General features: G+C 39.2%; 1 protein-coding gene across 4 annotated transcripts in view; it reads left to right on the top strand.

Moving 5' to 3' along the window:
- The window catches only part of REV3L (REV3 like, DNA directed polymerase zeta catalytic subunit), a 280,711-nt gene that overhangs the window by 175,373 nt on the left and 89,073 nt on the right, over positions 1-16,265 (top strand). For all 4 annotated transcript variants that reach the window (XM_038395392.2, XM_043510836.1, XM_043510838.1 and 1 more), the window contains 5 exons: positions 838-1,075; positions 1,698-1,840; positions 7,101-11,307; positions 14,280-15,253; positions 15,880-15,962. In XM_038395392.2, the coding sequence (XP_038251320.1) occupies positions 838-1,075; positions 1,698-1,840; positions 7,101-11,307; positions 14,280-15,253; positions 15,880-15,962 (5,645 nt within the window). The remainder of the gene's footprint in view (positions 1-837; positions 1,076-1,697; positions 1,841-7,100; positions 11,308-14,279; positions 15,254-15,879; positions 15,963-16,265) is intronic.

The raw sequence follows: 16,265 nt of genomic DNA, 5'->3' as shown, positions 1-16,265 counted from the left end.
AGGGCTGGACTAGATGACCTCTCGAGATTCCTTTCAGCCCTACATTTTTATGATTCTTTAGTTGAAGGCAGAGACAAAGATGCCCAAGGATTGAGAACATTTTAAAGATTGAGAGGGATGAAAGGAGAGAGAGAAGGATGGGATCAGGGGAACAGCTTGTGGGATTAATGGCAAATAGTAGAAAATAGATCTTTGAATAAAAAGAAGGAATTGGGGTGGAAGGAGAGGAGGAATATTCTTCCTGGATGCTTTCAATTTTGCTTTTTTTTTTAAAGTAGGCAAAAATCTTGGACAGCGAAGGGTGCAGAGGAGTATAGGAGGAAAAGCAGAGAAGCCTGTTTGAGGAGGGAATTGAATGTGAAGAGGAGTTGGTGGGAGTTGGCAGCATGGGAATTTGATTACTCAAGAGAGGTAAGGTTACGTAGGAAGAGAAGAGAGTAAAAGAAGATGGCTTCAACTGCTGCAATGAAGGGAGAGAGCCTTTTTCACTGAGTCTGAGGAGGTGTAAGGAATTGGAGAGAAAGGAGCATTGATGAGAGTGAATTTAGTAGAGCATGAAGGAAGAAATGTAAGAAACAGGTATAAGGCTGTCAGGATTGGAGCCTGACAGGTAGAGAGGTTGATGTAAAACAGGGAAATGGAAAATAAGGTGGTCATGAAGAGAGCTGTGTTTCTGATGCCTCCACCAACTCCCATCACTACCTAATTAATTGATTAAAAATGGTTAGGAACTGTATTTTAAAGTTATTTTACTGAGAAACTATAACTAAACCATTCATTTACAAGTAAAATAAAATGTAGGTAAAAATTATGTATGTGTGGGCTTTTTTTTTGCAGTGGACAGTAGTTCTGATCAGGCGATGATACACCTGTTGGCTGGCTTAGAGGATGATGGGTATCAAATGGGAGGACATAGAACGTTATCTCAAAATAATTCTCTTGGAAGCTATAGAAATCTCCAGAACAGTGATGATGAAGAAAATGAACCACACATTGAAAAGGAAGAGATGGAACTCAGTTTGCTAATGTCCCAAAGATGGGATAGCAGCATTGAAGAGCATGGGGCAAAAAGAAGGTATGTATTTGACATGGAAAACAGGATTTTCCTTTTTTTAAAGAAATATTTGTCCTTTTTCCCAAATACTTCATGTTTTCAACTCCTGTGAATGAGCAACTCTAAATGAAGTGACTTAAATACTCCTACACTACCGCTGACTTACAGAAGAGACTCCCGTTGAGCATTGGAGTTCTGGGTAGATCTCAGACTAGATATGGCTTTTAAAGTGGTGACACTTGATAATCAGTTTTATATGTGTGTTTTTTGTATCCAAGCCTCTAATTTTGCTGTCGAAAACATATTTTAAGGTAGCTTTTTCCTGTATCTATGTTCCTGATCTGTCATCTTTTCCATTATAATCAGTTTAGAGCCTTGCTGTATAGGTTTGACACTTGATGTACCTGGAGTGAATGTTTAGGAAATACATTTGTAAAGACTGACCCGACAGTCCAACAATAGCACCATGTGTTCCCGTTCACCTTGGGGGCAATGATTAAATCTTCTTTTCTGGACCACCAGCAGTAGGTTGATCCTTTAAGATAAGGGACTCCCACTTACCTCCACCATAATTCTTTCCAGCCAGAGGTTTATTGCAATCTAAAATATATGGCTCTTATCAGGGTTGTTTAATTTTCTTTAGGTCAGTGAGCAAAAATATGCATAGAAGCTCAACTGAAGAGGAGGATTCATCTTCAGAAGAAGAAATGGAATGGAGTGGTAACAGTTTGCTTCTAGCTAATCTCTCTATACCTCAGTTAGATGGAACTGCAGATGAAAACGGTGGTAAGTAAATGGTAAAACTACTTTTAAAAATTACACCTTTTAAACAAATCCTTTAAAAATTAAGTTACTGCATGGAACATAAATGGTTTCCTGATCTGTGTACCAATCCTGGAAGATCTGACTGCCCTCAATTCCCAAGTCAGTGGGAGGGATATGCTCTCAACACTTTTCAGGAAATGGCCCTTAAATACTGTAAATTGGCTTATAAGATGATTAATCATAAAAGGCTTATGGTTCTCCCAACTGTACCTTCCCTCTCCTGCCCTGCTTTTTTTTTGTGTTATGTTATGGTCTGAGTAAAGAGGGTCTTAAATTAGTCTTAAGGGAGAAGGTAAAGCTCATCCTGTTACCATAGGGATTTTTTTTTAATTTATTTAAAATTTTTATTATGCATACTCAATATAGAAACTACTATTTTCATGAAACCATTTAGTCTGCCAGGATTTCACTGTAAGTATATTGAATTTAGTAAACTTGTGAAAGAATCCAGACTCCCTATGTACTGTTTTTCAGTTATATACCACCCATAATTAATGCAGTATAACTCACTTTCAGCCTTCATTTCATTCAATGTATTGCATATCTATATCCTGAAATTGCATGAGTTTAAAACTATGTAACAGCAAGCAGGAACAAGTTAGCAAGGAAGAAGTTTCAAGTTTCAGAATTAAAAAAAAAAAAAAATTCTCCCCTTACCCTCATTACCTCTGCAAAAATAAAAAAGGTCTGAAATTCAATTCATAATGTGGGTAATTCAATTCAAAATGTGATTTTGATAAGAGAATATTTAAATACTATTTTCTACTTACTTTTAGTAATGTGATCTATATATTATCTTTATATAAGTATATTGAACAAGGTAATGAAACAGAGAGAGAGAGAGAGAGAGAGAGAGAGAACAAATACTTGGTTCTGTAGCAAAGGGATCCTAATATTAAGATGAAGTATTTGCTTTAGTTTTTTTCTAATAGTAGTCATTTTTCTTTAAAGAGAGAGACAAGGTAGGTGAGGTAATATCTTTTACTGGACCAATTTCTACTGGTCTACTACACAAACCTTAAACCTTCCACCAACAGAAATTGGTCCAGTAAAAGATATTACCTCACCTGCTTGTGTTTCTCATATTCTGAGACCAACATAGAATCATAGAATATCAGGATTGGAAGGGACCTGAGGAGGTCATCTAGTCCAACCCCATGCTCAGAGCAGGATCAGTCCCCAACTAAATCATCCCAACCAGGGCTCTTTATCAAGCCTGACCTTAAAAACTTCTTAGGAAGGAGATTCTACCACCTCCTTAGGTAACCCATTCCAGTGCTTCACCACCCTCCTAGTGAAAAAGTTTTTCCTAATATCTAACCTAAACCTCCCACACTGCAACTTGAGACCATTACTCCTTGTTCTGTCATCTGGTACCACTGAGAACAGTCTAGATCCATCCTCTTTGGAACCCCCTTTCAGGTAGTTGAAAGCAGCTATCAAATCCCCCCTCATTCTTCTCTTCTGCGAACTAAACAATCCCAGTTCCCTCAGCCTCTCCTCATAAATCATGTGATCCAGCCCCCTAAACATTTTTGTTGCCCTTCGCTGGACTCTTTCCAATTTTTCCACATCCTTCTTGTAGTGTAGGGCTCAAACTGGATGCCGTACTCCAGATGAGGCCTTACCAATGTCAAATAGAGGGGAATGATCATGTATCACCTTCTATCTGCTGGCAATTCCCCTACTTATACAGGCCAAAATGCCATTAGCCTTCTTGGAAACAAGAGCACACTGTTGATTCATATCCAGCTTCTCGTCCACTGTAACCCCTAAGTCCTTTTCTGCAGAACTGCTGCCTAGCCATTCAGTCCCTAGTCTGTATCAGTGCATGGGACTCTTCCATCCTAGGTGCAGGACTGTGCACTTGTTCTTGTTGAACGTCATCAGATTTCTTTTGGCCCAATCCTCTAATTTGTCTAGGTCCCTCTGTATCCTATCCCTACCCTCCAGCATATCTTCCACTCCTCCCAGTTTATCCGCAAATTTGCTGAGGCTGCAGTCCACGCCATCCTCAAGATCATTAATGAAGATATTGAACAAAACCGGGCCCAGGACTGACACTTGGGGCACTCTGCTTGATTCCGGCTATCAGCTAGACATAGAGCCATTGGTCACTACCCATTGAGCCCAAGGATCTAGCCAGCTTTCTATTCACCTTATAGTCCATACTACTTTAACTTGCTAGCAAGAATACTGTGGGAGACAGTATCAAAAGCTTTGCTAAAGTCAAAGAATAACACATCCACTGCTTTCTCCTCATCCACAGAGCCAGTTACCTCATCATAGAAGGCAGTCAGGTTAGTCAGGCATGACTTGCCCTTGGTGAATCCATGCTGACTGTTCCTGATCACTTTTCTCTCCTCTAAGTGCTTCAGAATTGATTCCTTGAGGACCTGCTCCATGATTTTTCCAGGGACTGAGGTGAGGCTGACTGGCCTATACTTCTCTGGATCCTCCTCCTTCCCTTTTCTAAAGATGGGCACTACATTAGCCTTTTTCCAGTCATCCAGGACCTCCCCTGATCACTGTGAGATTTCAAAGATAATGGCCAATGGCACATCCGCAAACTCCTTTAGCACCCTCAGATGCAGTGCATCTGGCCCCATGGACTTGTGCTCATCCAGCTTTTCTAAATAGTCCTGAACCACTTCTTTCTCCACAGAGGGCTGGTCACCTCCTCCCCATGCTGTGCTGCCCAGTGCAGTAGACTTGGAGCTGACCTTGTTTGTGAAGACAGAGGGGAAAAAAGCATTGAATACATTAGCTTTTTCCACATCCTCTGTCACTAGGTTGCCTCCCCCATTCAGTAAGGGTCCCACACTTTCTTTGACTTTCTTCTTGTTGCTAACATACCGGTAGAAAACCTTCTTGTTACTCTTAATATCCCTTGCTAGCTGCAACTCCAAGTGTGATTTGGCCTTCCTGATTTCACTCCTGCATGCCTGAGCAATATTTTTATACTCCTCCCTGGTCATTTGTCCCATCTTCCACTGAAGCTTCTTTTTTGTGTTTAAGGATTTCATTGTTAAGTCAGGCTGGTCGCCTGCCGTATTTACTATTCTTTCTACACATCGGGATGGTTTGTTCCTGCAACCTCAATAAGGATTCTTTAAAATACCACCAGCTCTCCTGGATTCCTTTCCCCCTCATGTTATTCTCTCAGGGGATCATGCCCATCAGCTCCCTGAGGGAGTCAAAGTCTGCTTTCCTGAAGTCCAGGGTCCATATTCTGGTGCTCTCCTTTCTTCCTTGTTTCAGGATCCTGAACTTGACCATCTCATGGTCGCTGCCTCCCAGGTTCCCATCCACTTTTGCTTCCCCTACTAATTCTTCTGTTTGTGAGCAGCCAGTCAAGAAGAGCTCTGCCCCAAGTTGGTTCCTGCAACACTTGCACCAGAAAATTGTAATGTGGTTACATCATTATATTTTTTTAACATAGTTTTGAGACACTGTATTAATTATACTAAATGGTCTACAAACTTGAAATTGTAGATTAAATTCAAACTCTACAACACCGTATTTCTTGGTCTGAAATCTAGCTGTATGCATGAAATTCTTATTAATTACCTCCCTGGGGTGCAAATTTTGCCCTGCATATGCACAAAGCTCTAATAAATTAATGCAATTTGCATGTGCTCAATAAGGCAAAAATTTGGTTTTTAAACACTGTTTTTAAAAATACATTTTCTGGAATGGTTTTGCATTTTAGAAATATATTTTAAAATAATCCATGAAGGGTTATGATAATACGTTGTGACGGTGCCTTGTTGCATTGCAAATTTGAAAGTAATAGTATACGATCACAGATGAGAGAGAGAGAGAGGCTATATGCCTAGTAATTATTATTTAACAGTGTATAATGACCCTTCGGCAAACTCTTCAATTATTTAGCTGATGAGGTGTCTGGGCATTCTTCTCTTGAATAGAATGTGTATCCCTATTGTTATCCTTTTATCTGAGTAATAACCAAACAAATCCTTCATTGGATTTCCATGATTTATGGAAGTGCATGGAGATAGACACAGATCAATAAATAATACAAGTTGAAACAGGAGCAAAGCAAATGACTATAGCTAACATTTCAAAATCTGAAATTAAGCTTCTAGTGCTAAATTTAGTAATCCTAATAAGCCTGATTTTCAAAGGTAGTGAGCATATACAGCTCCCTTGACATCATTGGCATTGGTAGGTCAGCACTCCTGAAAATCAGGCCACTTGTATTTAGGTATTTATAGGTGGATTTAGAAGCCTAAATTCTTCCATTGGTTTAAAAATTTGGCATGTGTGTATTTGTGTAGTATTTAGGAATGACTGGAGAATGGCTACTGCACTAGTTGTTTAAATGATCTGATCTGGTATGACGACTCCTATGATCACGTGCATCATAGTTAAGGCTGTGAGTCTGTCCTGGAAATCATGGATTCTGTGACTTTCCGGGACTCTGTGATTTCTGTAATGACCGATGTGGCTGGCCCAGGGGCTGCCTGAGCAGTTCGGGTAGCCCTTGAGCCAGCCACACCAGCCGCTGCTGGGGCAGTCTCAGGCCACCGTGCCCCTTCCCCCCAAGCAGCAGCAGGAGTTTGGGTGTGGGAGAGGGCTGAGGTGCAGGGGTGGGGTGCAGGAAGGGGTGAGGGCTCTGGGCAGCGCTTACCTTGGGGGGCTCCTTGGAATTGGTGACGTGTCCCTTAGCTCCTATGTGTAGGCATGGCCAGATGGCTCTGCATGCTGCCTCCATCTGTAGGTGCCATCTCCGCAGTTCTCATTGGCCGTGACTCCCAGCAAATGGGAGCTGCGGAGCCAGTGCTTGGGGTGGGGGCAGCACACGGAGCCCCCGGCCACCCCTACACCTAAGAGCCTACCAGCACGGCCAAACCCACCCTCTCCTCCCCCCCCAAGCACCTGCAGCACCCTTGGGCTTCCCTCTGCCCCAAAGCACCCAAGATTTAATCAGGATTTACAGTACAAGTCATGGACAGGTCACAGGCCGTGAATTTTTGTTTACTGCCCGTGACATGTCCATTACTTTTATCAAAAATACCTGTGCCTAAAACATAGCCGTAATCATAGTCATAACAATCTTGCCCATAAATAAAATATGATTTTGATTTTTGATGGGAGTTCTTTTCATAGAGGTATCTTTAAAATGGTTAATATCTTAAGATAGATATTTTGAAATGGGGGGGAAAAAGTAAAAATAATTGCTTTTCTTCCATTCCAGACAATCCTTTGAATAATGAAAGTTCTCGAACTCACTCCTCCATAATTGCAACAAGTAAAATGTCTGTAAAGACCTCCATGTTTCACAAAGACGCTACTACGCTAGAACCCCCATCTTCTGCTAAGATTACTTTTCAGTGTAAACACACAAGTGCCCTTTCTTCCCATGTTTTGAACAATGAAGATTTAGTAGAAGAGCTTTCACAACCAAATGCTGAAGCAAGACCTGATCTTTCAGGCCATTCTCTCACAAAAGAAAGCACTTACACTGCAAAATGTCCAACATCATTCAGCAATAGCGCCCATTCTGAAAACTCTCACAAGGAAAGTAATAAGAAGGATATTCTTCCAGTTTCTTCATGTGAAAATAATATTTTTGAATATGAAGAAGATATTTCATCGGTGAGCAGACAGATACCAAGTAGGAAGTACACCAGCATCAGAAAGGTAGACAAAGATGATGCCTCTTTTATGCATATGAGCTGCCACATTAGTGATAGTGTGTTGAGTAAAAACTCATTCAGTTTTTCAGAGTTAAGCCTCTCCAAAAATAAAAGACCCTGTGAAGCAAATGAAAAATCCAGCAGCACAGGTATAAATAGCTTTTTTCCTTCAACGGTAACAGAAAGTTGTGAATTGGTGTCTTGCTCAGGAGGGAATCGAACTGCAGGGCATTCTGTTGAAAGTAGCACTGATGAAGAAGGTAGCCTTAATAAACTTAAAATTAGGTATGAAGAATTTCAGGAGCATAAGACAGAAAAACCAAGCCTCAGTCAACAAGCAGCACATTATATGTTTTTTCCCAGTGTTGTTCTTTCTAATTGTCTCAGCCGACCACAAAAATTAGCTCCTGTGACATATAAATTACAGCAGGGCAACAGACAATCCAGGTTAAAGCTGAATAAAAAGAAATTGGGTCTTAGCAATCATCAGGAGCCTGCAGATGTCAGTGATATTGCATCCATGAAGGAAAGCTGCTATACACAAGATGATGCTTGCAGTAACATTCCTGACAAGGACAGTGCATTACCTATTGATTTAGTTCAAGTTCCTCATGGTGCTTTTGAAAACAAAATGCCTACAAATAATGCTAATTGTATTGATTGCCAATTTAGAGATGGATCCATGGAAAGAGAGCAGTCATTTGGATTATGTGGGAATAAATATACACTCCGAACTAAACGAAAAGTAAATTATGAGACTGAAGACAGTGAGTCAAGTTTTGTCATGCACAACTCAAAAATTAGCCTACCTCAGCCCATAGAAAGTGGTGAAAGTTTGGATGGGTCTCAGAAATCTCGAAAACGTAGAAAACTCTCTAAAAAACTGCCACCTGTTATTATCAAATACATTATCATTAATAGATTTAGAGGCAGAAAAAATATGCTTGTTAAAATAGGAAAAATAGACTCTCGTGAAGAACAAGTGATACTTACAGAAGAAAAGATGAACCTATATAAAAAGCTTGCACCTTTAAAGGACTTTTGGCCAAACGTTCCTGACTCCCCTGCAACCAAATATCCTATTTATCCATTAACACCAAAGAAAAGTCACAGAAGGAAAGCAAAACATAAGTCAGCTAAGAAAAAAGTTGGAAAACCACAAAAAGCAAGTAGTAAAAATATTAAAAGAACTTTATCTTTCAGAAAAAGAACTCATGCAATCCTTTCTCCCCCTTCACCATCTTATAATGCTGAAGCTGAAGACTGTGACTATCACTATAGTGACGTTATGTCTAAATTAGGTTTTCTCTCTGAGAGAAGCATAAGTCCAGTAAATGCATCTCCCCCTCGCTGCTGGTCTCCCACTGATCCAAAAGCAGAAGAAATTATGAATAGACTAGACAAAGAAGCTTTACTTATTAAGGGTCCTAACATGTACATCAGCAAGACTGTTAATTCCATTGTAGGAAAAAATAGTCGAGCAAAAACTCAGGTTAAGAAATGTAAAAAGAAATTTGCTACTGTAGCTACTAAGAAAAGGAACAAGATTAATCAGACTAATAAAACAGCAAATGATGGAAAGAAGAAACCTAGGACAAAACAGAGACAAAAAATAGCTGAAAAAATGTCATCAAGAAAGCGTATGACATTTAAAGATGAAAAAGGAAATACTCATTCTACTGCAGAAGTTAAATTTGTGCTGAAACATCAAGATCTGCCTGAAATTACTCACAACTTTGGCAGCTCACAATCACTTCTTACTCAGAAAGATGTTGCTCTAACTGGCTATTCAACAGGCCATCTACTATCAACACAGCTCCCCCCAACAGTGGATGTACAAGGAAATTCATTTGGCTATTTTCATCCATTGCTGGAAACTGATAAGCCTATGGGTTTGCAAGGTTTGTCTACTCCAAGAGAAAATCTTCATTCATCTGTCATTTCTGCTCCTGTGATACCTGGAAGGGAAATAACAAAAATAAACTCCCAAAGGTCTAAGAGTCAAAATGCTGTGTTTCGAATGAAGGAATCTAGTTTGATTCAAAATAATATATTTGACCCATCTACCCACTCGTCTCAGGTAACACAGAATGTATGCAACTCTAAAGATAAAACATCTAAAAAGACAGAAGAGATAATAAATTCACAGAATAGATACTTGTCATCAGTTGGAAAATTAAATGAAACTCATAGCTTTCCAGATACAATGAAGACAGATCAGTTGCATACCACTAATTTTTTGCATTGTAAAGACAATAACCAGCAGCAGATTGTATGCTTACCAGAAGCATCAAAACATGCAGATCCTTATTCTTCTATACTTAAATCATCTGAGGAAAGCCATGGATCGCTTCAGTTGCCTAAGAACTGTTTTGTAACTTCTTTAAGGAGTCCAGTGAAACAGCTAAAATGGGAGCAAAAACAGGGAGGATTTATTTTTGATATGTCTCATTTTAAACCCGAAAGAATAAAGCATCGGTCTTTGTCAGAAACCATCTCACAAACAAAAACTATCTCCCAATGTAAAAACAGGACTGTAATGACCCCATCAGCATTCAGTGAAGGACAGTCTGGATTAGCTGTTCTAAAAGAGTTACTACAAAAGAGACAGCAAAAAGCACAACATGCAGGTATTTTGCAAGAGCCATTATCAGTTACACCTCAGATAAACAAAAATATTTCTTGCTCTCCTGAACAGCATAAAGCAATTAAAAGATCACAGTCAGTCACATCACCAAGAAAGTCTCGCACTCCCAGAAATACAAAACCTAAAGAAAAAACACCGAAACCTTTAAAAGTGGATTCTTCAAACCAGCATAACACTAATCAGATTGACCACTTTATATCTGATGACAGCCCTGTTTTTTTTTCAGACCCAGGCTTTGAAAGCTGCTATTCACTTGAAGACAGCCTGTCACCAGACCATAATTACAATTTTGATATTAATACCATAGGGCAGACTGGATTTTGTAGTTTGTACTCTGCAAGTCAGTTTGTCCCAGCAGATCAAAGTCTGCCACAGAAGTTTTTGAGTGATGCAGTTCAGGATCTTTTTCCTGGACAAACAGCAGAAAATGAACGTTTCAGTCATAACAGCCAAAAATCTGAGGAAGAAAAACATTGCTCTTCAGACCCAAGTACATGGATAACATCTGGTGCTCTAAGTCCTGAACTTTTTGAGAAAACCTCTATGGATAACAATGAGAACCATCGCCATAGTCAGTGGAGAAACAATGTTCATCCTTCAGCGTCTCGAACTAGCTCATCAGTAGATATTTTCTGTACGCAACAGGCAGGGGACTATGTAAATGAGAAGTTCAAGTTGAATAGAAATCCAGTAAATAAAGAGGTATTTCTTAGCCTTCCACAGTCAAGCTGTTCAGACTTCATTCAAAGCTGCACTAGAAAAGAAACCACTTTTGAACCATGTCAGCCACTTGGTTTAATTAATACCTCTTTTACTTCCATATTGTCTTCTCCGGATGGTGAGCTCGTGGATGCAGCTTCTGAGGATTTAGAATTGTATGTTTCAAGAAACAATGAAGGATTAACTCCAACTCCAGACAGTTCACCAAGATCAACCAGTTCACCCTCACAGTCAAAGAATGGAAGTTTTATGCCTCGTACTGCTCACATTCTTAAACCTCTCATGTCACCACCAAGTCGTGAAGAAATCATGGCAACTTTGCTAGATCATGACCTTGCAGAAACAATTTACCAAGAACCATTTTGCAGCAATCCTTCTGATGCACCAGAAAAGCCAAGGTAATTTGTCTGTTCACATTTATTACAAGGCATTTCTATATGTATGTATAATTGTAATTATGTTAAATCTAATTACATGTATTACATGTATTCCTAAAGCTAATTTTAGCTATATATAGGAATTTTTACATCACTCTATGATGTAAAAGATTTGAAGTGATAAACTTAAATTCCAAGGCTTTTGTTTTAACTCTGTAGTTTAATAAAATAGAATAATTGTCCTTTCCTTACCGTTATCCACTTTAATGCCACATGCCAATTTTGCTGTCCCTAAAGATGGATCTAATTTACCTAGATTTCAGTAATGCGTTTGATATGGTGCTGCAGGGGGAATTATTAGTTAAATTGGAAAAGATGGGGATCAATATGAAAATTGAAAGGTGGATAAGGAATTGGTTAAAGGGGAGACTACAGCGGGTCATACAGAAAGGTGAACTGTCAGGCTGCAGGGAGGTTACCAATGGAGTTCCTCAGTGATTAATTTTGGGACCAATCTTATTTAATCTTTTTATTACTGACCTCGGCACAAAAAGTGGGAGTGTGCTAATAAAGTTTGCGGATGATACAAAACTGGGAGGTATTGCCAATTTAGAGAAGGACCAGGATATCATACCGGAAGATCTGGATGACCTTGTAAACTGGAGTAATAGTAATAGGATGAAATTTAATAGTGAGAAGTGTAAGGTTATGCATTTAGGGATTAATAACAAGAATTTTAGTTATAAGCTGGGGATGCATCAATTAGAAATAACGGAGGAGGAGAAGACCCTTGGAGTATTGGTTGACCACAGGATGAATATGAGCCATCAATGTGATATGGTCGTAAAAAAAGCTAATGCATCAGGTGAGGTATTTCCCATGGAGATAAGGAGGTGTTAGTACCATTATACAAGGCACTGGTGAGACTTCACCTGGAATACTGTGTGCAGTTCTGGTCTCCCATGTTTAAGAAGGATGAATTCAAACTGGAACAGGTACAGAGAAGGGCTACTATGATGATCCAAAGAATGGAAAACTTGTCTTATGAAAGGAGACTCAAGGAGCTTGGCTTGTTTAGCCTAACTAACAGAAGGTTGAGGGGAGATATGATTGCTCTTTATAAATATATCAAAGGGATAAATACCAGAGAGGGAGAGGAATTATTTAAGCTCAGTACCAATGTGGCCACAAGAACAAATGGCCGTCAGGAAGTTTAGACTTGAAATTAGACGAAGGTTTCTAACCAACAGAGGAGTGAAGTTTTGGAAGGGAAGCAGTGGGGGCAAAAGATCTATCTGGCTTTAAGATTAAACTCGATAAGTTTATGGAGGAGATGGTATGATGGGATAACAGTGATTTTGGCAATTAATTGATCTTTAACTATTCATGGTAAATAGGCCCAATGGCCTGTGATGGAATGTTAGATGGGGTGGGTTCTGAGTCACTACAGAGAATTCTTTCCTGGGTATCTGGCTGGTGAATCTTGCCCACATGCTCAGGGTTCAGCTGATCACCATATTTGGGGTCGGGAAGGAATTTTCCTCTAGGGCAAATTGGAAGAGGCCCTGGGGGTTTTTCACCTTCCTCTGCAGCAAGGGGCACAGGTCACTTGCTGGAGGATTCTCTGCACCTTGAAGTCTTTAAATCATGATTTGAGGACTTCAGTAGCTCAGACATAGGTGAGAGGTTTATTGCAGGAGTGGTTGGGTGAGATTCTGTGGCCTGCATTGTGCAGGAGGTCAGACTAGATGATCATAATGGTCCCTTCTGACTTTAATATCTATGAATCTATGACTACCTTCTCCTTGGGTGAAGGAAGACATCTGCCCATGTGACTTGCTCTAGAACAGGAACAGTCAATTATTTTTTGTCTAGATCCAAATTTCTTGGTCACGGTATAGTCAAGGTCCAGACTCCAGAGAAACATTTTTCACACCACAATAGCAATAAAGATAAGTAAATAAAAAGATTTTGCAGTCCATTCAAAAGCCTCTGGTGGTCCATGTTTGGTCCATGGTCCGCCTGTTGTCCATTCCTGTTCTAGAGATTAGAGCCATGAGTACTCTTCCTGGTTTTCATCTTGAGGACTGCTTGTAATTCTGACAAGTGCATAGATACCCCAGACCTTTAATTAATGACAGTTGTTGACCATGCTATGATGTATGCAAGTAGTGAAACTGGTTGTACATTCACAGTGTACTAAGTGACACTTCCTCACAATGTTGAAGTTGTACATGTGTTACCTTTACTAATTCTGTACTAAATGTACTAACAGCTGCTTCTTCCAGAAATTCATTGGCATTTTACATCAGGATCAGAAAGTTTAGTGGTCCTTCAGCTGTGATTCTTTAACCAAATGGGATTTCTACTTCCTTTCTGAAACTAGAATCATAGAATATCAGGGTTGGAAGGGACCTCAGGAGGTCATCTAGTCCAACCCCCGGCTCAAAGCAGGACCAATCCCCAACTAAATCCCCAACTACATCATGTTCTAATATTTTCTACTCCAAAACACCAAGCTACTGTCTTTGCAAATATATTATTACTGACCGTTAAAATTTAATTTTGTTTGAGTGTGAAAAATAGCCTTTACAGTAGTTTAATAATACTGTACTGAACTACTCTCCATGATGCTAGAGACTCCAGTTTGTTCCAACATTCTTGAACTAATAGGAGTTGAGAGCTGTGTGGAAATGGCATGGTCTGTCTCTGAGGGAAAAGTGATTTCCTTTAATGATTTCTCTTGCTGATTCAGGAGAGTGTTTGATAGAGTCTGGATGGAACTAAAGCACTCCTTTTTTGAAAAGTTGATGATTGTCCTAGAATATTTAGTGTGGAAGATAAAAGGTAAAGCAGGTAGCATTTGGAAGAAATCCTTGGGGCACTGAGTGATTCAGAAATTCCCATCCCTCCACTAGAAAGAAAGGAAAGAGTTACTCTCAGTAGATTTCCAATTTAGGGCAGAATAATAGCTTAAAATATTGTCTTTACAGGGAGATTGGAGGACGGCTTCTCACAGTAGAAACTAGACTTCCAAATGATCTGCCTGAGTTTGAGGGAGATTTCTCGTTGGAAGGACTACGCCTCTGGAAGATTGCATTTTCAGCAATGACACAAAGTCCTAGACCAGGTTCACCACCACGTAATTGTCATTCCATTGATGGCAAAGGAGAAACTAATAGCCATAAAACTAGCGAAGATAAAAAAATAGTCATCATGCCATGTAAATGCGCACCGAGTCGCCAACAGGTTCAGACGTGGCTTCATGCCAAAGAAGAGTATGAGCATGTCAAGAAGTTGCCTAAGGATCAGCCTGTTGACACTGAGAAAGCAGCAGAGAATTTCAGATCCATAGCATTGCCTGAAGATCAGCCTACTGAAATGGTAAAAGCAGCTAAGAATTTCAGTTTACCTAGCCTGCAAGACAGCATACCTATTGTGCCTACAAAAGATGCTCCTGTTTCACAGGCAGATCCTACACCATCACAGACCAAGGAAACTTGTGATAAATATATTAATACTGTACAGATTTCTACAAATACCATAGAACCCAGTAAAACTCCACCTGAAAGCAGGACATTGCTGCTTGCTCCTTCAGCAATAGAACTTGATAAAGAAGAAGAGGATGATGATTATTATGTCAATTATAGTTCACCAGATTCACCAGTGCTTCCTCCTTGGCAACAAGCAGCATCCCCTGATTCCAAACCATCTAGTTTAGAAGATGCAGACTGGCAGAGTCAGAACATAATTTCTTCACCTGTGGAAGAAAATGACACAGCACCCAGTGAGAATGTACAGAAACATGTCAAAGATGAAGGTCGGGCATCCTTCAGCACCTCTCCACTTCTGGTCAGAGAAGATGCTGGAAATTCCGAATCAGTTTGCCTTCATAGCACACCCATTGTACAGAGAAAATGTCAAGAAAGAATAGCTGAAGCACTTGATTTTACTCCTTTATCAACAGGTAAATTTATTTATTAAGCCAGGTACAACAAGATGTACAAAAACATTTCCCGCAAATAATAGGAAAAGAGTTTAATATACTTTGAAATAATTGAAAAATAACGCTCTCTCTACAGGAAGGGCAAGTTAAACGTTTTTTTTTTAAAGGGATCTATTTCACAAGTGTTTATCCAGTGAAAGTAATTATTCAATTATTAATTAAGATTTAAGTGTCAGAACACCTTAAAAACTGTGGTACTGTGGTTAGAACATGAATTCTAAAGTGATAGTTAAAACATGAACAACATAACTGAAATTAAATGTTGAGTATTTTTAAGTCATTAAGTCTTTTTTGCTTAAGTCACTGTTATGTTTCAAACACATTTACTTTGAAATTAGAATATAAATATTAAATATCTTAAATTTTAAGCCTGTCCAAGATAACTGAGTGTTTTTGTCTTATTATACAGTGCCATATAGTCTGTAAAACACACTAGGTTATCAAAGCTATTCTTTGGACTGGAGGTGATCAATTTGTGCACATTATAATAGATAGAAGAATTTTTTGTTTCCTGGTAGGTAGTTCAGTTTTCTTAGAATATTTGGGGGAAAGTAAATAACATTTGCATTTGTTCTATGTTTTTACAGAACCAAAGATGCAGAAATTGAATCACAGAAGAGGAAGTAACTCTGACACGCTTCGAAGAGTACTTTTAACAACACAAGTGAAGGTAAATAAGAATTGGAAACAAAGATTCAGGTTTATTAAATTACATTTAGTGCGCTTTCAAGTTCAGACGCAAAAATAGCCCATGTGTCAAGATAAACAAGTACCTTTATCTCACTTGTACTTATATTTTGACCTTTTCAATTTTTGGAATTTGTTGAGTCTGTGATAAATCTCTATTTTTTATGGGCTTTTGCTTTGTTTTTGCTGTTGTGATCTGGGAAATTATTCTTATCTGTGTGTGTGCATGTGTAATAAACACACACAATAGACAATAATCATGGTAACTAAATGGGAATTATAAAGC

This window comes from Dermochelys coriacea, chromosome 3 (assembly GCF_009764565.3).
Source record: "Dermochelys coriacea isolate rDerCor1 chromosome 3, rDerCor1.pri.v4, whole genome shotgun sequence".
Lineage (NCBI taxonomy): Eukaryota > Metazoa > Chordata > Testudines > Dermochelyidae > Dermochelys > Dermochelys coriacea.
Note: the sequence above shows the minus strand (reverse complement) of the source record. Positions and strands in the feature narration are given on the sequence as shown.